At 39.4% G+C, this 24,518-nt stretch overlaps 1 protein-coding gene across 1 annotated transcript in view; it reads right to left on the minus strand.

Annotated features, from left to right (window-relative positions):
• The window catches only part of LPA (lipoprotein(a)), a 261,628-nt gene that overhangs the window by 34,004 nt on the left and 203,106 nt on the right, over positions 1-24,518 (minus strand). The window contains 2 exon segments of the mRNA XM_063725300.1: positions 21,510-21,669; positions 22,898-23,079. Coding sequence (XP_063581370.1) covers positions 21,510-21,669; positions 22,898-23,079 — 342 coding nt within the window.

Here is a 24,518-nt window from a genome sequence, read left to right on the forward strand (position 1 = left end):
GTCCACTTAGAATAATAGTCTCCAATCTCATCCAGGTAACTGCAAATGCTGTTAATTAATTCCTTTTTATGGCTGAATAGTATTCCATCATATATATGTGTATATATATATATGATATTCCATCATATATATACATATATGATGTAGTAGTATAAATATATATGTATATGTATATATATGATGTAGTATTCATATATATGATGTAGTAGTATACATATATATGATGTAGTAGTATTCCACCATATATATATATGTATACACACACACACACACACACATATATATATATCAGAGTTTCTTTATTCACTCATTGATTGATGGGCATTTGGGTTGATTCCATGATTTTGCAATTGTGAATTGTGCTGCTACAAACATGCATGTGCAAGTATCTTTTTCAAATAATGACTTCTTTTCCTGTGGGTGGATACCCAGTAGTGAGATTACTGAAGCAAATAGCAGTTTTACTTTTAGTTATTAAGGAATCTCCACACTGTTTTTCATAGTGCCTATACTGGTTATATTCCCAACAGCAGTGTAGATGTGTCTCTGTTCGATGCATCCATACCAACATCTACTGTTTTTTGATTTTTTGATTATGACCATTGTTGCAGGAGTAAGGTGGGATCGTATTGTGGTTTTGATTTGCATTTCCCTGAGCATTAGTGATGTTGAGCAGTTTTTCATATGTTTGTTGGCCACTGGTATATCTTCTTTTGAGAATTGTCTATTCATATCCTTAGCTCACTTTTTGATGAGATTGTTTGTTTTTTTCTTACTGATTTGTTTGAGTTCGTTGTAGATTCTGGATATTAGTCCTTTGTCAGATGTATAGATTGTAAATATTTTCTACCACTCTGTGGGTTGTCTGTTTACTCTGCTGACTTTTCCTTTTGCTGTGCAAAAGCTCTTTAGTTTAATTAGGTCCCAACTACTTATCTTTGTTTTTATTGGATTTGCTTGGTTTTTGGTCATGAAATTCTTGCCTAAGCCAATGTCTAGAGGGATTTTTCCAATGACATCTTCTAGAATTTTTATAGTTTCAGGTCTTTGGTTTAAGTCCTTAATCCATCTTGAGTTGATTTTTTGTACACGATGAGAGGTGAGGATCCAGTTTCATTCTCTTACATGTGACTAGCCAATTATCCCAGCACCATTTGTTGAAAAGGGTGTGCTTTTTCCACTTCAGGTTTTTGTTTGCTTTGTTGAAGATGAGTTGGCTGTAAGTATTTGTGTTTACTTCTGGGTTCTCTATTATGTTCCATTGGTCTATCTGCCTATTTTTATACCAGTACCACACTGTTTTGGTGACTATGGCCTTATAGTGTAGTTTGAAATCATGTAGTGTGATGCATCTAGATTTGTTCTTTCTGCTTAGTCTGGCTTTGGCTATGTGGGTTCTTTGTTGATTCCATATGAATTTTAGAATTTTTTTTTCTAACTCTGTGAAGAATGATGGTGGCATTTTTATTGAGATTGTGTTGAATTTGTAGATTGCTTTTGGCATTATGCTCATTTTCACAATATCTATTCTATGCATCCATGAGCACGGGATGTGTCTCCATTTGTTTGTGTTGTCTATGATTTCTCTCAGCAGTGTTTTGTAGTTTTCCTTGTAGAGGTCTTTCGAGTCATTTGTTAGGTATATCCGTAAGTATTTTATTTTTATTGCAGCTATTGTAAAAGAGGTTGAGTTCTTAATTTGGTTTTCCACTTGATCTCTGTTGGTATATAGAAGAGCTACTATTTGTGTATGTTAATCTTGTATCTGGAAACTTTGCTGAATTCTTGTATCAGTTCTAGGAGCTTTCTGGAGGAGTCCTTATGGTTTTCAAGGTAAACTATAATATCATCAGCAAACAGGGACAGTTTGGCTTCTTCTTTACCAATTTGGATGCCCTTTATTTCTTGCTCTTGTCTGATTGCTGTGGCTAGGACTTCCAGTACTATGTTCAAGAAGAGTGGTGAGAGTGGGTATCCTTGTCTTGTTCTCATTCTCAGAGGGAATGTTTTCAACTTTTCCCCATTCAGTATTATGTTGGCTGTGGGTTTGTCATAGATAGTTTTTATTACATTAAGGTATGTCCATTGTATGCTGATTCTGCAGAGGGTTTTAATCATAAAGGGATGCTGGATTTTGTCAAATGCTTTTTCTGCATCTTTTGAGATGATCATATGATTTTTTATTTTAATCCTGTTTACGTGGCATATCACATTTATTGACTCGTATATATTAAACCATCCCTTTATCCCTGGTATGAAATCCACTTGATCATGGTAGATTATCTTTTTAATATGTTGTTGGATTCTGTTAGCTAGCATTTTGTTAAAGATTTTAGCATCTATGTTCATCAAGGATATCAGTCTGTAGTTTTCTTTTTTGTTGTGTCCTTTTCTGGTTTTGGTATTAGGGTGATGCTGGCTTCATAGAATGAATTAGGGAAGTTTCCTTCTTTCTCTATCTTGTGGAATAGTGTCAAAAGGATTGGTACCAATTCTTCTTTGAATGTCTGGTAGAATTCTGCTGTGAATCCATCTGGTCCTGAACATTTTTTTGTTGGTAATTTTTAAATTACTGTTTCAATCTTGCTGCATGTTGTTGGTCTGTTCAGGGTATCTACTTCTCCCTGATTTAAGCTGGGAAAGTTGCATTTTTTCAGGAATTTATCTAACTCTTCTAGGTTTTCTAGTTTATTTGTGTGTGAAGATGTTCATAGTAGCCTTGAATGGTCTTTTGTATTTCCGTGGTGTCAGTTGGAATATCTCCTGTTTTGTTTCTCAGAGAAGTCATTTGGACTTTCTATCTTCTTTTCTAGGTTAATCTTGCTAATGGTCTATCGATTTTATTTATATTTTCAAAGAACCAGATTTGTTTCATTTATCTGTTGTATCTTTTTGTTTCAATTTTACTTAGTTCTACTCTGAAAACTTGATTATTTCCTTTCTTGTTTTGGGTTTGGGTTTGGTTTGTTCTTGTTTCTTTAGTTCCTTGAGGTGTGACCTTAGATTGTCTCTTTGTCCTCTTTCAGACTTTTTGGTGTAGGCATTTAGGGCTATAAACTGTCCTCTTAGCACCACCTTAGCTGTATCCCAGAAGTTTTGATAGATTGTGTCATTATTGTCATTCAGTTCAAATAATTTTTTAATTTCTATCTTGATTTTGTTTTTGATCCACTGCTCATTCAGGAGCAGGTTATTTAATTTCCATGTATTTGCATGGTTTTGAAGGTTCCTTTTGGAGTTGATTTCCAGGTTTATTCCACTGTGGTCTGAGAGAGTGCTTGATATAATTTCAATTTTCTTAAATTTATTGAGGTTCATTTTATGGCCTATTATATGGTCTATCTTGGAGAAAGTTCCATATGTTGTTGAATAGAATATGTATTCTATGGTTGTTGGATGAAATGTTTTGTACATATGTGTTAAGTCCATTAGTTCCAAGGTATAGTTTAAATCCATTGTTTCTTTGTTGACATTCTGTCTTGATGACCTGTTTAGTGCTGTCAGTGGAATATTGAAGTTCCTCACTATTATTGTGTTGCTGTCTATCTCATTTCTCAGGTCAGTAGTAATTATTTTATACATTTGGGAGCTCCAGTGTTGGATGCATATATGTTTAGGATTGTGATATTTTCCTATTGGGCAAGGCCTTTTACCATTATATAATGTCCCTATTTGTCTCTTTTAACCACTGTTGCTTTAAAGTTTGTTTTGTCTGATACAACAATAGCTACTTCTGCTAGCTTTTGGTGTCAATTTGCATGAAATGCCTTTTTCCACCCATTTACTTTAAGTTTATGTGAGTCCTTATGTCTTAAATGAGTCTCCTGAATGCAGGAGATGGTTGGTGAGTTCTTATTCATTCTGCAGTTCTGTATCTTATTATTATTATTATTATTATTATTATTATACTTTAAGTTCTGGGATACATGTGTAGAATGTGTGGGTTTGTTACATAGGTATACACGTGTCATGGTGGTTTGCTGCACCAAGCAAACCATCATCTACTTTAGGTATTTCTCCTAATCCAATCCCTCCCCTAGCCTCAACTCCCCAACAGGCCCCTGTGTGTGATGTTCCCCTCCCTGTGTCCATGTGTTCTCATTGTTCAACTCACACTTATGCGTGAGAATATATGGTGTTTGGTTTTCTGTTCTTGTGTTAGTTTGCTGAGAATGATGGTTTCCAGCTTCATCCATGTCCCTGCAAAGGACATGAACTCATCCTTTTTTATGACTGCATAGTATTCCACAGTGTATATGTGCCACATTTTCTTTATCCAGTCTATCATTGATGGGCATTTCAGTTGGTTCCAAGTCTTTGCTATTGTGAATAGTGCTACAATAAACATACGTGTGCATGTGTCTTTATTGTAGAATGATTTATAATCCTTTGGGTATATACCCAGTAATGGGATTGCTGGGTCAAATGGTACATCTGGTTCTAGATCCTTGAGGAATCACCACACTGTCCTCCACAATGGTTGAACTGATTTACACTCCCACCAACAGTGTAAAAGTGTTCCTGTTTCTCCACACATCCTCTTCAGCATCTGTTGTTTCCTGACTTTTTAATGATTGCCATTCTAACTGGCATGAGATGGTATCTCATTGTGGTTTAGATTTGCATTTCTCTAATTAACAGCGATGATGAGCTTTTTTCATGTTCGTCAGCCACATAAAGGTCTTCTTGTCAGAAGTATCTGTTCATATCCTTTGCCCACTTTTTGATGGCGTTGTTTGTTTTTTTTTTTCTTGTACATTTAAGTTGCTTGTACATTTTAAACATTAGCCCTTTGTCAGATGGATAGATCACAAAATTTTTCTCCATAGGTTGCTTTTTCACTCTGATGAGAGTTTTTTGCTGTGCAGAAGCTCTTTATTTTAATTAGATCTCATTTGTAAATTTTGGCTTTTGTTGCCATTGGTTTTGGTGTTTTAGTCATGAAGTCTTCTCCCATGCCTATGTCCTGAATGGTATTGCCTATGTTTTCTTCTAGGGTTTTTTTTTTGTTTTTGTTTTTGTTTTTTTGACAGAGTCTCACTCTGTCGCCCAGGCTGGAGTGCAGTGGCACAATCTTGGCTTGCTGCAAGCTCAACCTCCTCGGCTCATGCCATTCTCCTGCCTCAGCCTCCCGAGTAGCTGGGACTATAGGTGCCCGCCACCACACCCAGCTAATTTTTTGTATTTTTAGTAGAGATGGGGTTTCACTGTGTTAGTCAAGATGGTCTTGATCTCCTGACCTCGTGATCAGTCCACCTCTGCCTCCTAAAGTGTCTTCTAGGGATTTTATGGTTTTAGGTCTTACATTTGATTCTTTAATCTATCTTGAGTTAATTTTTGTATAAGGTGTAAGGAAGGGATCCAGTTTCAGTTTTCTGCATATGGCTAGCCAGTTTTCCCAACACCATTTATTAAATAGGGAATCCTTTCCCCATTGCTTATTTTTGTCCGGTTTGTCAAAGATCCAATAGTTGTAGATGTGTGGTGTTATTTCTGAGGCCTCTGTTCTGTTCTATTGGTCTATATATCTGTTTTGGTACCAGTACCATACCATGCTGTTTTTGTTACTGTAGCCTTGTAGTATATTTTGAAGTCAGGTAGCATGATGCCTCCAGCTTTGTTCTTTTTGCTTAGGTTGTCTTGGATATATAGGCCCTTTTTCAATTCCATATGAAATTTAAAGTAGTTTTTTCTAATTATGTGAAGAAATCAATGGTAGCTTGATGGGGATAGCATTGAATCTATAAATTACTTTGGGCAGTATGGCAATTTTTACAATATTGATTCTTCCAATCCATTAGCATGGAATGTTTTTCCATTTGTTTGTGTCCTGTCTTATTTCTTTGAGTAGTGGTTTGTAGTTCTCCTTGAAGAGGTCCTTCACATCCCTTGTAAGTTGGATTCCTAGGTATATTTTATTCTCTTTGTAGCAATTGTGAATGGGAATTCACTCATGATTTGGCTCTGTGCCTCTTATTGGTGTATAGGAATGCTTGTGATTTTTGCACATTGATTTTGTATCTTGAGACTTTGCTGAAGTTGCTTATCAGCTTAAGGAGATTTTGGGCTGAGATGATAGAGTTTTCTAAATATACAACCATGTCATCTGCAAACAGAAATAATTTGACTCCCTCTCTTCCTACTTGAATACCCTTTATTTCTTTCTCTTGCCTGATTGCCCTGGACAGAATTTCCAATACTATGTTGAATAGGAGTGGTGAGAGAGGGCATCCTTGTCTTGTACTGGTTTTCAAAGGGAATGCTTCCAGCTTTTGCCCATTCAGTATGATATTGGCTATGGGTTTGTCATAAATAGCTCTTATTATTTTGAGACATGCTCCATCAATACCTAGTTTATTAAGAGTTTTTAGCATGATTGGGCATTGAATTTTATCAAAGGCCTTTTCTGCATCTACTGCAATAATCATATGGTTTTTGTCATTGGTTCTGTTTATGTGATAGATTATGTTTATTGATTTGAATATGTTGAACCAGCCTTGCATCCCAGGGATGAAGCCAACTTGATCATGATGGATAAGCTTTTTGATATGCTGCTGGACTCAGTTTGCCAGTATTTTATTGAGGATTTTCACATCAATGTTCATCAGGGATGTTGGCCTGAAATTTTCTTTTCTTGTTGTCTCTCTGCCGGGTTTTGGTATCAGAATGATGCTGGCCTCATAAAATGAGTTAGGCAGGAGTCCCGCTTTTTCTATTGTTTGGAATAGTTTCAGAAGGAATGGTACTAGCTCTTCTTTGTACCTCTGTTAGGATTTGACTGTTAATCCCTCTGGTCTGGGCTTTTTTTTGGTTGGTAGGCTATTAATTACTGCCTTGATTTCAGAACTTGTTATTGGTCTATTCAGGGATTCGACTTCTTCCTGGTTTAGTCTTGGGAGGGTGTATGTGTCCAGGAATTTATCCATTTCTTTCAGATCTTCTATTTTATTTGCATAGAGGTGTTTAAAGTATTCTCTGATGGTAGTTTGTATTTTTGTGGCATCATTGGTGATATCCCCTTTATTATTCTTTATCGTGTCTATTTGATTCTTCTCTATTTTCTTCTTTATTAGTCTGGCTAGGCTTCTATATATTTTGTTAATCTTTTCAAAAAACCAGCTCTTGGGTTTATTGATTTTTTAAAGGGTTTTTGTGTCTTTATCCCCTTCAGTTCTGCTCTGATCTTAGTTATTTCTTGTCTTCTGCTGGCTTTTGTATTTGTTTGTTCTTGCTTCTCTGGTTCTTTTAATTGTGATGTTAGGGTGTTGATTTTAGATCTTTCCTGCTTTCTCCTGTGGGCATTTAGTGCTATAAATTTCCCTCTAAACATGGCTTTAGCTGTGTACCAGAGATTCTGGCACATTGTGTCTTTGTTCTCATTGGTTTCTAAGAACTTATCTACTTCTGCCTTAATTTTGTTATTTACCCAGTAGTAATTCAGGAGCAGGTTGTTCAGTTTCCATATAGTTGTGTAGTTTTCAGTGAGTTTATTAATCCTGAGTTCTAGTTTGATTGCACTTTGGTCTGAGAGACTGTTTGTTATGATTTCCGTTCTATGGCATTTGCTGAGGAGTGTTTTACTTCCAATTATGTGGTCAATTTTAGAATAAGTGCGATGTGGTGCTGAGAAGAATGTATATTCTGTTGATTTGTGGTGTCGAGTTCTGTAGATGTCTATTAGGTCGGCTTGGTCCAGAGCTGAATTCACGTCCTGAATATCCTTGTTAATTTTCTGTCACATTGATCTAATATTGGCTGTGGGGTGTTAAAGTCTCCCACTATTTTTGTGTGGAAGTCTAAGTCTCTTTGTAGGTCTCTAAGAACTTGCTTTATTAATCTGGGTGCTCCTGTATTGGGTGCATATATAATTAGGACAGTCAGATCTTCTTGTTGCATTGATACTTTTACCATTATGTAATGCCCTCCTTTGTCTCTTTTGATCTTTGATGGTTTAAAGTCTGTTTCATCAAAGACTAAGATTGCAACCCCTGCTTTTTTTTTTCTTTCCATTTGCTTTGGTAAATATTCCTTCATTTCTTTATTTTGAGCCCATGTATGTCTTTTCACCCTGAGATGGGTCTTCTGAATACAGCACACCAATGGGTCTTGACTCTTTATTCAATTTTCCAGTCTGTGTCTTTTAACTGGGGCATTTAGCCCATTTACATTTAAGGTTAGTATTGTTATGTGTGAATTTTATCCTGTCATTATGATGCTAGCTGGCTATTTTGCCCATTAGTTGATGCAGTTTCTTTATAGTGTCGACGGTGTTTACAATTTGGTATATTTTTGCAGTAGCTGTTACTGGTTTTTCCTTTCCATATTTAGTGTGTTCTTCAGGACCTCTTGTAAGGCAGGCCTGGTGTTGACAAAATTCCTCAGCATTTGTTTGTTTGTAAAGGATTTTACTTCTCCTTTCCTTACAAAGCTTAGTTTGGCTGGATATAAAATTCTAGGTTGAAAATTATTTTCTTTAAGAATGTTGAATATTCTACATCTTTCTTTGTCACTGGATGTTTCCTGCCCTCGAACATCAGACTCCAATTTCTTCAGTTTTGGAATTCAGACTGGGTATCCTTGCTCCTCAGCCTGCAGATGGCCTATTGTGGGACCTTGTGATTGCAAGAGAGGGGAGGTTTCAAGATGGCCGAATAGGAACAGCTCCAGTCCACACAGTTCCCAGCATGAGCAAAGCAGAAGATGGGTGGTTTCTGCATTTCCAACTGAGGTACATGGTTCATCTCACTGGGGCTTGTCAGACAGTGGATGCAGCCCACGGAGTGTTAGCCAAAGCAAGGCGGGGCATCGCCTCACCTGGGAAGTGTAAGGGGTCGGGGAATTCCCCTTCCTAGCCAAGGGAAGCCATGACAGATGTACCTAGAAAATCAGGACACTCCCACCCTAATATTGCACTTTTCCAGTGGTCTTAGCAAATGGCACACCAGGAGATTATATCCTGTGCCTGGCTCAGAGGGTCCCACGCCCACAGAACCTTGCTCACTGCTAGCACAGCAGTCTGAGATTGAACTGCTAGCACAGTAGTCTGAGATCAAACTGCAAGGCAGCAGCAAGGCTGGGGGAGGGGCGCCTGCCATTGCTGAGGCTTGAGTAGGTAAACAAAGTGACCAGGAAGCTCAAACTGGGTGGAGCCCACCGCAGCTCAAGGAGGCCTGCCTGCCTCTGTAGACTCCACCTCTGGGAGCAGGGCATAGCTGAACAAAAGGCAGCAGAAACTTCTGCAGACTTAAACATCCCTGTCTGACAGCTTTGAAGAGAGTAGTGGTTCTCCCAGCACAGAGTTTGAGATCTGAGAATGGACAGACTGACTCCTCAAGTGGGTCCCTGACCCTGAGTAGCCTAACTGGGGGACACCTCCCAGTAGGGGCCAACTGACACCTCATACAGCTGGGTGCCCCTCTGAGATGAAGCTTCCAGAGGAAGGATCAGGCAGCAACATTTGCTGTTCTGTAATATTTGCTGTTCTGAAGCCTCCACTGGTGATACCCAGGCAAACAGGGACTGGAGTGGACCTCCAGCAAACTCCAACAGACCTGCAGCTGAGGGTCCTGACTGTTAGAAGGAAAACTAACAAACAGAAAAGACATCCACACCAAAACCCCATCTGTACATCACCATCATCAAGAGCCAAAGGTAGATAAACCACAAAGATGGGGAGAAACCAGAGCAGAAAAGCTGAAAATTCTAAAAATCAGAGTGCCTCTTCTCCTCCAAAGGAACACAGCTCCTCACAAGCAACAGAACAAAGCTGGACAGAGAATGACTTTGATGAGTTGAGAGAAGAAGGCTTCAGATGATTGGTAATAACAAACTTCTCCGAGCTAAAGGAGGATGTTCGAACCCATTGCAAAGAAGCTAAAAACCTTGAAAAAGATTAGACGAATGGCTAACTAGAATAAACAGCATAGAGAAGACCTTAAATGATCTAATGGAGCTGAAAACCATGGCACGAGAACTACGTGACACATGCACAAGTTTCAGTAGTCGATTCAAGCAAATGGAAGAAACGGTATCAGTGATTAAAGATCAAATGAATGAAATGAAGCAAGAAGAGAAGTTTAGAGAAAAAAAGAGTAAAAAGAAATGAACAAAGCCTCCAATAAATATGGGACTATGTGAAAAGACCAAATCTACGTCTGATTGGTGTACCTGAAAGTGACGAGGAGAATGGAACCAAGTTGGAAAACACTCTTCAGGATATTATCCAGGAGAACTTCCCCAACCTAGCAAGTCAGGCCAACATTCAAATTCAGGAAATACAGAGAACGCCACAAAGATACTCCTCGAGAAGAGCAACTCCAAGACACATAATTGTCAGATTCACCAGAAAGGTCGGGTTACCCACAAAGGGAAGCCCATCAGACTAACAGCATATCTCTCAGCAGAAACTCTACAAGCCAGAAGAGAGTGGCAGCCAATATTCAACATTTTTAAAGAAAAGAATTTTCAACTGATAATATGATATCCAGCCAAACTAAGCTTCATAAGTGAAGAAGAAATAAAATCCTTTACAGACAAGCAAATGCTGAGAGATTTTGTCACCACCAGGCCTACCTTACAAGAGCTCCTGGAGGAAGCACTAAACATGGAAAGAAACAACTGGTATCAGCCATTGCACAAACATGCCAAATTGTAAAAACCATCGATTCTAGGAAGAAACTGCATCAACTAATGAGCAAAACAACCAGCGAATATCATGATGACAGGATCAAATTCACACATAACAATATTAACCTTAAATGTAAATGGGCTAAATGCTCCAATTAAAAGACACAGACTGGCAAATTGGATAAAGAGTCAAGATCCATCAGTGTGCTGTATTCTGAAGACCCATCTCATGTGCAGAGACACACATAGGCTCAAAATAAAGGGATGGACGAAGATCTACCAAGCAAATGGAAAAAAAAAAAAAAAAACCAGGGGTTGCAATCCTATTCTCTGATAAAACACTTTAAACCAACAAAGATCAAAAGAGACAAAGAAGGCCATTACATAATGGTAAAGGGATCAACAAGAAGAGCTAACTATCCTAAATATATATGCACCCAATACAGTAGCACCCAGATTCATAAAGCAAGTCCTTAGAGACCTACAAAGAGACTTAGACTCCCACACAATAATAATGGTAAACTTTAACATCCCACTGTCAACATTAGACAGATCAATGAGACAGAAAGTTAACAAGCATATCCAGGAATTGAACTCAGCTCTGCACCAAGCAGACCTAATAGACATCTACAGAACTCTCCACCCCAAATCAACAGAATATACATTCTTCTCAGCACCAAATCACACTTATTCTGAAATTGACCACATAGTTGGAAGTGAAGCACTCCTCAGCAAATGTAAAAGAACAGAAATTATAACAAACTGTCTCTCAGACCACAGTACAATCTAACTAGAACTCAGGATTAAGAAACTCACTAAAAACTGCTCAACTATATGGAAACTGAACAACCTGAACCTGAATGACTACTGGGTATGTAACGAAACGAAGGCAGAAATAAAGATGTTCTTTGAAACCAATGAGAACAAAGACACAACATACCAGAATCTCTGGGACACATTTAAAGCAGTGTGTAGAGGGAGATTTATAGCACTAAATGCCCACAAGAGAAAGCAGGAAACATCTAAAATTGACACCCTAACATCACCATTAAAAGAACTAGAGAAGCAAGAGCAAACACATTCAAAAGCTAGCAGAAGGCAAGAAATAACTAAGATCAGAGCAGAACTGAAGGAGATAGAGACAGAAAAAAACCTTCAAAACATCAATGAATCCAGGAACTGGTTTTTTGAAAAGATCAACAAAATTGATAGACCGCCACAAGACTAATAAAGAAGAAAAGAGAGAAGAATAAAATAGATGCAATAAAAAATGATAAAGGGGATATCACCACCAATCCCACAGAAATACAAACTACCATCAGAGAATACTATAAACACCTCTATGCAAATAAACTAGAAAATCTAGAAGAAATGGAAAAATTCCTGGACACATACACCCTACCAAGACTAAACCAGGAAGAAGTTGAATCCTTGAATAGACCAATAACAGGCTCTGAAATTGAGCAATAATTAAGAGCCTACCAACCAAAAAAAGTCCAGGACCAGACAGATTCATAGCCAAATTCTACCACAGATACAAAAAGGAGCTGGTACCAATTCTTCTGAAACTATTCCAATCATAGAAAAAGAGGGAATCCTCCCTAACTCATTTCATGAGGCCAGCATCATCCTGATACCAAAGCCTGGCAGAGACACAACAAAAATGAGAATTTTAGACCAATATCCCTAATGAACATTGATGCAAAAATCCTCAATAAAATACTGGCAAACCGAATCTAGCAGCACATCAAAAAGCTTATCCACCATGATCAAGTGGGCTTCATCCCTGGGATGCAAGGCTGGTTCAACATATGCAAATCAATAAACGTAATCCATCATATAAACAGAACCAAAGACAAAAACCACATGATTATCTCAATAGATGCAGAAAAGGCCTTTGACAAAATTCAACAGCCCTCCATGCTGAAAACTCTCAATAAACTACGTATTGATGGGACATATCTCAAAATAATAAGAGCTATTTATGACAAACCCATAGCCAATATCATACTGAATGGTCAAAAACTGGAAGCATTCCCTTTGAAAACTGGCACAATACAGGGATGCCCTCTCTCACCACTCCTAGTCAACATAGTGTTGGAAGTTCTGGCCAGGGCAATCAGGCAGGGGAAAGAAATAAAGGGTATTCAATTAGAAAAAGATGAAGTCAAATTGTCCCTGTTTGCAGATGACATGATTGTATATTTAGAAAACCCCATCTTCTCAGCCCAAAATCTCCTTAAGCTGATAAGCAACTTCAGCAAAGTCTCAAGATACAAAATCAATGTGCAAAAATCACAAGCATTCCCATACATGAGTTCATGTCCTTTGTAGGGACATGGATGAACTCCCATTCACAATTGCTTCAAAGAGAATAAAATACCTAGGAATCCAACTTACAAGGGATGTGAAGGACCTCTTCAAGGAGAACTACAAACCACTGCTTAATGAAATAAAAGAGGACACAAACAAATGGAATAACATTCCATGCTCATGGATAGGAAGAATCAATATCGTGAAAATGGCCATACTGCCTAAGGTAATTTATAGATTCAATGCCAGCCCCATCAAGCTACCAATGACTTTCTTCACAGAATTGGAAAAAACTACTTTAAAGTTCATATGGAACCAAAAAATAGCCCGCATCACCAAGACAATCCTAAGCCAAAAGAACAAAGCTGGAGGCATCACTCTGCCTGACTTCAAACTATATTACAAGGCTACAGGAACCAAAACAGCATGGTACTGGTACCAAAACAGAGATATAGACCAATGGAACAGAACAGAGCCCTCAGAAATAATACCACACATCTACAACTATCTGATCTTTGACAAACCTGACAAAAACAAGAAATGGGGAAAGTATTCCCTATTTAATAAATGGTGCTGGGAAAACTGCCTAGCCATATGTAGAAAGCTGAAACTGGATCCCTTCCTTACACCTTATATAAAAATTAATTCAAGATGGATTAAAGACTTAAATGTTAGACCTAAAACCGTAAAAACCCTAGAAGAAAACCTAGGCAATACCATTCAGGACATAGGCATGGGCAAGGACTTCATGACTAAATCACCAAAAGCAATGGCAACAAAAGCCCAAATTGACCAATGGGATCTAATTAAACTAAAGAGCTTCTGCACAGCAAAAGAAACTACCCTCAGGATGAACAGGCTAGCTACAGAATGGGAGAAAATTTTTACAATCTACCCATCTGACAAAGGGCTAATATCCAGAATCTACAAAGTACGTAAACAAATTTACAAGAAAAAAAATCAAACAACCCCATCAAAAAGTTGGTGAAGGATATTAACAGACAATTCTCAAAAGAAGACATTTATGCAGCCAAAAGACACATGAAAAAATGCTCATCATCACTGGCCATCAGAGAAATGCAAATCAAAACCACAATGAGATACCATCTCATACCAGTCAGAATGGCGATCATTAAAAAGTCAGGAAACAACAGATGCTGGAGAGGATGTGGAGAAATAGGAACACTTTTACACTGGTGGTGGGACTGTAAACTAGTTCAACCATTGTGGAAGACAGTGTGGCGATTCCTCAAGGATTTAGAACTAGAAATACCATTTGACCCAGCCATACCATTACTGGAGATATATCTAAAGGATTATAAACCATGCTGCTATAAAGACACATGCACATATATGTTTATTGCAGCACTATTCACAATAGCAAAGACTTGGAACCAACACAAATGTCCATCAATGGTAGACTGGATTAAGAAAATGTGGCACATATACACCATGGAAAACTATGCAGCCATAAAAAATGATGAGTTCATGTCTTTTGTAGGGACGTGGATGAAGCTGGAAACCATCATTCTCAGCAAACTATCACAAAGACAGAAAACCAAACACCGCATGTTCTCACTCATAGGTGGGAATTGAACAATGAGAGTACATGGACACAGAGTGGGAAACATCACACACCAGGGCCTGTCATGGGATGGGGGTGGGGGGAGGGATAGTACTAGGAGATATACCTAATGTAAATGACGCGTTAATGGGTGCAGCACACCAACATGGCACATGGATACATATGTAACAAACCTGCACCTTGTGCACATGTACCCTAGAACTTAAAGTATAATAATAATAATAATAAAGAATGTTGAATATTGGCCCCCCCACTCTCTTCTGACTTGTAGGGTTTCTGCAGGAAGATCCACTGTTAGTCTGATGGGGTTCCCTTTGTGGGTAACCCAAACTTTCTCTTTGGCTGCCCTTAACATTTTTTTCCTTCATTTCAACCTTGGTGAATCTGATGATTATGTGTCTTCAGGTTGCTCTTCTCGAGGAGTATCTTTGTGGTGTTCTCTGTATTTCCTGAATTTGAATGTGGTATTCCCTGTATTTCCTGAATTTGAATGTTGGCCTGTCTTGTTAGGTTGGGGAAGTTCTCCTGGACAATATCCCGAAGAGTGTTTTCCAATTTGGTTCCATTCTCCCATCACTTTCAGGTACACCAATCAAATGCAGGTTCAATCTTTTCACATAGTCCCATATTTCTTGGAGGATTTGTTCATTCCTTTTCATTCTTTATTCCCTAATCTTGTTTTCACGCTTTACTTCATTAAGTGGATTTTCAATCTCTGATATCCTTTCTTCCACTTGATCGATTTCGCTATTGATACTTGTGAGAGGCATCATGAAGTCCTCATGCTGTGTTTTTCAGCTCCCTAAGGTCATTTATGTTCTTCTGTAAACTGTTTACTGTAATTAGCAATTGCTCTAACCTTTTTCAAGGTTCTTAGCTTCCTTGCATTGTGTTAGAACATGCTCCTTTAGCTCAGAGGAGTTTGTTATTACCTTCTGAAGCCAGGACCCACTTGAGGAGGCAGTCTGTCCCTTATCAGAGCTTTAGTGCTGTGCTGGGGGATCTGCTGCTCTTTTCAGAGCTGGCAGGCAGGAAACTAAGTCTGCTGTATCTGCACCCATAGCCACCCCTTCCTCCAGTTGCTCTGTCCCAGGGAGATGGGAGTTTTATCTATAAGTTTCTGACTGGGGCTGCTGCCTTTCTTTCAGAGATGCCCTGCACAGAGAGGAGGAATCTAGAGAGGCACTCCTGCTACAATGGCTTTGCCAAGCTGCAGTGCACTCTGCCCAGTTCAAACTTCCTAGCGGCTTTGCTTACACTGTGAGGGGAAAATCTCCTACTCAAGCCCCAGTAATTGTGGACACCCCTCCTCCCACCAAGCTTGAGCGTCCCAGGTCAACTTCAGACTGCTGTGCTGGCAGCAAGAATTTCAAGCCAGTGGAGCTTAGCTTGCTGGGCTCCATGGGGGTGGGATCCACTGAGAAAGACCACTTAGCTCCCTGGCTTCAGCCCTTTCTTCAGGGGGGTGAATGGTTCTGTATTGCTGGCATTCCAGGGACCACTGGGGTATGAAAAAAATTTCTGCAGCTAGCTTAGTGTCTGCCCAAATGCCAGCCCAGTTTTGGGCTTGAAATCCAGGGCCCTGGTGGTATAGGCACCCAAGGGAATCTCCTGGTCTGCAGGTTGCAAAGACAATGGGAAAAGCATAGTATTTGTGCCAGAATGCACTGGTCTTCCTGGCACAGTCCCTCATGGCTTCCTTTGGCTAGGGGAGGGAGTTCCCTGACCCCTTCCACTTCCCAGCTGAGGTGACACCCCACCCTGCTTCAGGTCACCCTCTGTGAGCTGCACCCACTGTCTAACCAGTCCCAGTGAGATAAGCCGGGTACCTTGGTTGGAAATGCAGAAATGACCCAACCTCTGTGTTGATCTCACGGGGAGCGGCAGACTGGAGCTGTTCCTATTCAGCCATCTTGCCAGCCACCAACTCTTTTTGTATCCTTTAAGTGGAGCATTTTAGGCCATTTAGATTCAATTTTAGTATTGGAATGTGAGGTGCCACTGCATTCATCATATTCTTTATTGCCTCTGTACTTCGGTTTTGTTTTTTGTTTTTGTGTTTTAACTTGTACTTTTGTTTTATAGGTCCTGTGTGATTTATGCTTTAAAGAGATTATGTTTTTATGTGTTTCTAGGATTTGTTTCAAGATTTAGAGCTCCTTTTAGCAGTTCTTCTAGTGGTGACTTGGTAATGGTGAATTCTCCTAGCATTTGTTTGTCCAAAAACGACTGTATCTTTCCTTCATATATGATGCTTACTTTCGCTGGATACAAAATTCTTGACTGATAATTGTTTTGTTTGAGGAGGCTGATGATAGGGCTCCAATCCTTTATAGCTTGTACAGTTCCTGCTGAAAAATTGGCTGTTAATCTGATAGGGTTTCCATTATACCTTACCTGGTGCTTCTGTCTCACAGCTCTTAAGATTCTTGCCTTCGTCTTAACTTTGCATAACCTGATAAGAATGTGCCTAGGCAAAGATCTTTTTGTGATGAATTTCCCAGGTGTTCTTTGTGCTGCTTGTATTTACATGTTCTTTTTGTTTCTTGTATTTGCATGTCTAGGTGTCCAGCAAGGCCAGGTAAGTTTTCCCCAGTTATTTCCCCAAATATGTTTTCCAAGCTTTTAGTATTGTCTTCTTCCTCAGGAGCCACAATTATTCTTATATTTGGTCATTTAACATAATCCCAGACGTCTTGGAGGCTTTGTTCATATTTTCTTATCCTTTTTTCTTTGTGTTTGTTGGATGGGGTTAATTTGAAGTCCTTGTCTTTGAGCTCTGAATTTATTTTTTCTACTTGTTCAATTCTACTGCTGAGACTTTCCAGAGCATGTCACATTTCCAAAGGTGTGTCCAAAGTTTACCGAATTTTTTATTGTTTTTTTATTAAGCTATCTATTTTGTTGAATATTTCACCTTTTACTTCTTGCACCATTTTTTTTTTTGGATTTTCTTGACTTCGGCTTTGCCTTTCTCTGGTCCCTCCCTGATTAGCTTAATAACTAACCTCCTGAATTCTCTTTCAGGTAAATCAGGGATTTCTTTTTGGTTTGGATCTATTGCTGGTGAACTGGGGGTGTGATGAGCCTTGTTTTGTCATATTACCAGGGTTGGTTTTCTGGTTCCTTCTCATTTGGGTAGACTGTGTCAGAGGGAGGGTCTAGGGCTGAAGGCTGTTGTTCAGATGTTTTTGTCCCATGGGGTGTTCCCTTGATGTAGTACTCTCCCTCTTTTCCTATGGATGTGGCTTTCTGTGAGCTGAACTGCAGTGATTGTTGCCTGTCTTCTGGGTCTTGCCACCTAGCGAGTCTACCCAGCTCTGGGCTGGTACTGGGGATTGTCTGTACAGAGTCCTGTGATGTGAACCATCTATGGGTCTCTCAGCTGTGGATACCAGTGCCTGTTCTGGTGGAGGTGGTGGAGGGTGCAATGGACTCCATAGGGGTTCCTAGCTTTGGTGGTTTGATGCTCTATTTTTGTGCTGGTTGGCCTCCTGCATCAGCTATACTAGTGTGGAGAGGGACTAGAGTTGGGTGGGCCCTAGAACTCCAAAGATTATATGCTCTTTGTCTTCTGCTACCAGGGTGGGTAGGGAAGGACCATCAGTTGAGGGTGGGACTAGGCGTGTCTGAGCTCAGACTTTCCTTGGGCACGTCTTACTGAAGCTTCTATATGGGATGGCGGTGAAGTTCCCAGGTCACTGGAGTTGTGTACCTAGGAGGATTATGGCTGCCTCTGCTGAGTCATCTGAGTTGTCAGGGAAGTGGAGGGAAGCTGTCAGTCACAGGCCTCACCCAGCACCCATGCAAACTGAAGGGCTGGTCTCACTCCCACCATGCCCCCAACCCCCCAGCAGCTCCAAGTTTGTTTCCAGGTGGGGGGAAAGTCAGGCTTGAAAACTTGCCTGAGGCTTTCCACCTCCCAGCTGTGAAAGAAAAGGGCTTTAGTCCTTCCCCCACCTGTGAAGTCTCCAAACCAGATTCATGTCCTCCCCCAAGTTCTGGCCAGGAGGCTTCTCCCCCTGTTCAAATTGTTACAAAGTTCAGGTAGAGCAGTCCTCCCTGTGGAGTTTTACCCTCTGTTCCTTTGGCCACCCTTCTGATGGATCCCTGTGGTGCCAGGCAGGAATGAGCTGCTTGGGGATCCAGCAAGCTCCCAGGTCTTCTCTGCTGCTTCCTCTACCCCTATATTTCGCTTGGCTCAGCTCTCTAACTTTACTGAGCCCCAGGTAAAGTTGGGAACTTCTCCTGCAAACAGACTTTCAGCTTCTCCAGTTGTGGGATGTGTTTGAGGGAGTAAGGCCTCCCTTTTCCACTTCTGCAGTTGGGGAACTCACAGTATTTGGGGTGTCTCCCTTATCCTGCAGGAGCAGTCTGCTTCCTTCACACGGTCTGTGGGTCCTCTCAGGATTGCTGGTCTGTTCTTGCAGTCAATATGGGGCTAAAATTCACAATACGAGCCTCCGCATGCTGCTCTGTCCAGAGCTGCAATCTAGTCCTGCCTCCTGTCTGCCATGATCCCTCACCACTTGGGTTTTTCTTCTATTACTTTAAAGATGTTACTTTATTGTTTCTGACTTTCATTGTTTCTGATGAGAAGGCATCAGTCATTTGTGTAACTGTTCCTTTATATAAACAATCTTTTTCCCTCTGGCTTATAAAATTTTCCTTGCTATCTTTGATTTTAGACAATTTAACCAAGAAGATTTGCCCAAGTAAATCATACATTTTTACTTTTCAAAATCATATTTCTGATTGATTAGTTTTCTTGAATCTGTGAGCTTCTTATTTTCTTCATATTTGGAAAGTTTTGAGCCATCATTGCTTCAGGCATTTTTTCTGTTCAAGTATCTCTTTCTTCTCTTGTGATATCTGATCACAAGATCAAATGATCATATGTATATTTTAAATATTTTTGCTAATTCCATCATTTCTGTCATTTCTGGGTCTATTTGTATTGAGTGATTTTTCTCCTGGTTATAGATCACACTGAATGCTTCTTGTATGTCTAGTAAATTTTTAAATTTATGTCACATATTGTGGATGCCAGATAACTGAGGAATTTGATTTTGTTGTTTACCTATGAAGAGGTTAAGTTTTCTTCTGATGGGCAACTAATTTATGTTGAGATGATTTTGGTCTTTCTGACCTGCTTTTCAACTTTGCTAGGATTTTTGTGCAGTAGACTTTGCTTTTCAAATACATCAACTCTGTTTCCAAAGAGTGGCTTTTCTGGGGTCTCTACTGAATGCCCAAGATTTGCAATGAGGTCTCTTTTCTAGCTGGTAAGAACTCAAATATCCCCCAGTGCTTTGTGGGCTCTGCCATCTCCATCGAACTCACTGTTCCCTTGTAGTTGTTCTTTCCCCAGTAGCTGTTCTTTGTCCTACTTTCATTGTGGAATCACTCCCTGTGCATATGCAGATTTATATTACACTGAGGTGACTTCTATATACATGACTGTAGCTCTTTATCTCCACAAATTCTTTCTCATTATTACCAAGTGTAGAAAATCCCAGCTGCCTTTGTAATCCCAAACTCTGGTGTCTCTCAGTTCATCAAGACTGCTGTGGTCTGCTTGGGCTCCATCTCTTTTCCCTTCAATCCATGATGACATACAGCATACTTATGGGGTTGATCACATTTGTTTTCTGTTCTAAATTATCTCAATACACTACTATCTGTTGTGCAACATGTGAAAACAGTATTTTCATATATTTTATATGAAAATGTTGTGCAACATGTAAAAACAGCATTTTCATATATTTTATAGTCATTTACTTCCAAAAGGCTGTTATGCTTACACCTGCTTTTTGTCCATGTACCTGTCCATTTTACTTTTCAGCATCTGTGTACTTCCTGACTCTTATCCACCTTCCTGCTTTTGCTCTTCAAGTCCTGACAACACATGTCCTTTCAGACTACTGGTGCTTCAGGCCCAGTGTGTTTATACTCATATGTATGTGTGTGTGTGTGTGTGTATACATATATATATATACCCATATATATATGGGTATATGTGTGTGTGTGTATATATATATATGGGTGTGTGTGTATATATATATATATACACACACACACCCATATATATACACATATATGTATACCCATATATATATATACACATATATATATCCATATATATACATATATATACATCCATATATATACATATATATACCCACATATATACATATATATACCCACATATATACATATATATACCCACATATATACATATATATACCCATATATATATATACACATATATATACCCATATATATACATATATATACCCATATATATACACACACAGGCACACATATATTTGTGTGTGTAAATGAATACTCAGTTACATACCTGAATATTTATATATAAATATTTAAAATGTTATATTAAAAAATATAAAAATAGACATACATAGTGAAACAATATAATTTTTAATAAAATATTAAAAATATATACATTTATACAAAAATTTAAATATAAAATGTATACATAAGTATATAAATATTCAGACATATATATAAATATTCAGATGTGTGTGTGTATATATATACATATATATATAATCTTAATTTCTTTTTTTACTTATTACCCATGACAAAAATGGCAAACAAACCTTCTGGAATTGAAATTTAGAATGACAGAATTGCACGAGTGAAAGATGACATTGATTTTTAGTGGGCATTGTGGAATGATGCTGTGTTTAAGCTTTGGTCATTTGATCTTCTGAGCTTTACATTAATATGACTTCACCACTTCTGTATATTCTACTCCTTCCATAAAACTATTAGGAAAGATAGCAGGCCTAAAATTTCTCTTCTCTTAGACTCTTTGCACAAAAGCAAAAGTCCTGAGACATTTTGCCAAAATGTGAGTCTAAGAGAAATTTGTCCCTAGGAAGTGAGCTTAAAGCATGGCTCTTCTAACCAATATTTGAGTTGGCTGTTGCTCCTCTTATGGTTTTAATCAAATACATACGCATTTGGGTAGTTTTCTGGGGTCCTCTGATGCCAGTGTGGTATCATAGATGACCAAGATTGACAGGTCCTTCCTGTGACAGTGGTGGAGGATGTGCCTCGATAACTCTGTCCATCACCATGGTAGCAATCCTGGACCACAGGGCTTTTCTCAGGTGGTGCTGAAATTAAAATAAAATAAATCATACTCAGTAATTGCCTGAGCAGAGAAACATGGGAGACAATTTATGTCACATACTGGACAGTAGCCTCTGAAAATTATTACTATTCTTTTTTCCACTAGTAGCAAAAGGACGTGAAAAGACCCAATAGATTCATAGTATTCTAGAATTTTAATAAGTTCATAGAAACATTATTTTTAAATCTAAAGATAAAGAACAGAGGAGAATGCTGGACATTGGAAATTACATTCATGTGCAGCTCCATCGTATGAATCTCTGCCGGGTTTTCATGAGAACCACAGGGCAGAAGACCAGAATGCAATGCATTCCTTGGTGCAGGCTGTAGGAGGTGACTGGTGGTCAGTCAGGGGCCGACACGAGACCCTTGCACATTTCCCTAGACCATTGCTCATACCAAGGCAAAAGCCTTAATCTTCTGAAAATTTGGGCAGGAAATCATCCTACATTTAGGAGTGCAGGCAAAGACTCATTGTTTCTCAAGGAGGGTTAGAGACAAACAACTTATTCCCTTGGAGGAGAGACAGGGAATCTTCTGGTGCCCAGAGTCCTGAATTGCAACAAAGCAGAATTCTCTTCCTTTTCTTCTGTAGACTCACTGCCAATGCAAGTTTCATGAGAAGAAGAGGCAAGAACACCTAGAAATTTCTAATTTCAACGCTGAGGTGAGCAGAGCCTGTGAAAGACTGAGGAAGGCCGGGGAGAGACAGCACTCGTTGGTTACCTCCTGCTATGTAGCCCCAGGACAATAGAAAAAGAATGCAGTCTCCTTAGGTTTCTCTAGGATATCATACTCAAAGGCCAAGTTCTTAAGAAACTGCAAACTGTAGATTGCAATGAAAAAAGTCTATTTTAAATTACTGGAAAGGTTTATTGGCTTGGAAATCTTCACATATTTGGCAGGTTGTTAGAATATCAGTTTTGGCTAGGACACTGAAATGACCCATTTAATAACCAGGGGAGTGGTAAGCCCAGTGCCCCGGAGGGTCTGTGCCCTTCCTAAAGACACTGTGCCCTTCCTAAAGACACTGCCTCCTCACGGGGTGCCAAAAATCACAGTTCTGCATCCCCCAGGGAGGGCGCTGCGGCTTTCCTCCACTTTGCAGACCCTCAACCAACCCTCCAGTGTACCACTGAAGGCTTCTGCATCAGTAAGATTTTCCATGGTTTTTCATCCCACTATATAGATGTCTAACCACAAATTTCTTACCTTGTTCAGAAGGAGCCTCTGTGCTTGGAACCGGGGCCACTGTGGGAGTTGTGAGGACACTCGATTCTGTCACTGGACATTGTGTCAGGTTGCAGTACTCCCATCTGACACTGGGATCCCTGGTGTAACACCAAGGGCGAATCTCAGCATCTGGATTCCTGCAGTAGTTCCTGGTCAGGCCACTGCAAATTTCAAAACAATACAGGTCACCAGAGATGGGAGAATATTCAAGGGCACTTAGCACCCTCTACGTTTTGCTGTAACAAAGTGTTAACAAGTGCCTTTGAAATAATGGGTGCAGCACACCAGCATGGCACATGTATACATATGTAACTAACCTGCACATTGTGCACATGTACCCTAAAACTTAAAGTATAATAATAGAAAAAAAGAAATATTCCCATTATACATACAATAATATTGCCACAAGCACAAGTGGTCTTCAGCTTCAACTTGTAAACAACTGTGGACACATCACAGATTATAATTTTTATTTTAAAACATCAAAGGTAGTATATGCTCTCTATGAAAACTGAGATAATACATGTCTGTACAAGAAAGGATCAGAATATCTTCCTTTCACCTTCGGCCAAATACTTTCCTCCAGAATAAATGACACAGATTTTGAAGTACGTATCTTAGATTTTTTAATGCACATACAAAGATATCTCTGTCTGTCTAGCTCTTTGTATCTCTCTCTATAGGACTATATAGTAATATGTAAGTTGGAACTCAAATATATTTCCCCAAGGAAGAAATGGTATCCAAGATTATATAATTCCCATGCCAGCCCCCTTACTCTATTTACTCATAGTGTAGCATAAATGCTTTACATTTGCAATATAAAATAATCATGAAAATAGTATTACTATAAATACTGTATCTGGTAGAGCAAGTGGGTTTGGGTCTACAGGACTTATAAAAGCTTCCCTGGAAAACTAGCTCCCAAGCAGGATGCTGCTTCTCTAGGATGGGTTCATGGGCACAACCTCCTCTCCTGCTCTCAGTCCATCCTCTGCTGGCTGCAGCCACTCTGGGACTGAAGGAATGGGTGATGAGTTGAAAGAACAGCGGGACCCAAGGCATAAAGGGAGACAGCTAGGTAGACTATGGGATCTGAAGGGGTCAAGTGGCTATGGATGAGTCAGAAAACAATGCAGTAAGAGGCACAGCAGGTGAAGACCCCAGGCTGGGGGAATCTTGGAGAATGCCTTCCCCCTTATGCCTCCCAAGAACGTTGCTCCAACCTCTCAGAATCCTCACATTCATGACCTGTGGCTGTCTGAGAAAACTTGGAACGTATTATGGACCATGGGAATCCAACACAGTCTCTGTAGAGACTCTACACATGTGACCTAGTCTCAAACCCAGATCCCCCATTTGAGGATGTTAGGCAGTGGTTTTTAACACAACTGGATGTATCAAGTGATGTAGCACCTGAAAGAGATACCTGCTCTTTTTCTCAGTTGGGTATATTTTCACATAGAGTGAGATGCACAGATCTTAAATGTAGCTGGATGAGATTTGATAAATACATATACTTGTGTAGCCCACACTGCCCTCATGATGCAGAACATTTTCACCACCCCAGAAACTCCCTTGTGTGACTGCTCAATCAATC

Source organism: Pongo abelii, chromosome 5, assembly GCF_028885655.2.
Source record: "Pongo abelii isolate AG06213 chromosome 5, NHGRI_mPonAbe1-v2.0_pri, whole genome shotgun sequence".
Classification (NCBI taxonomy): domain Eukaryota; kingdom Metazoa; phylum Chordata; class Mammalia; order Primates; family Hominidae; genus Pongo; species Pongo abelii.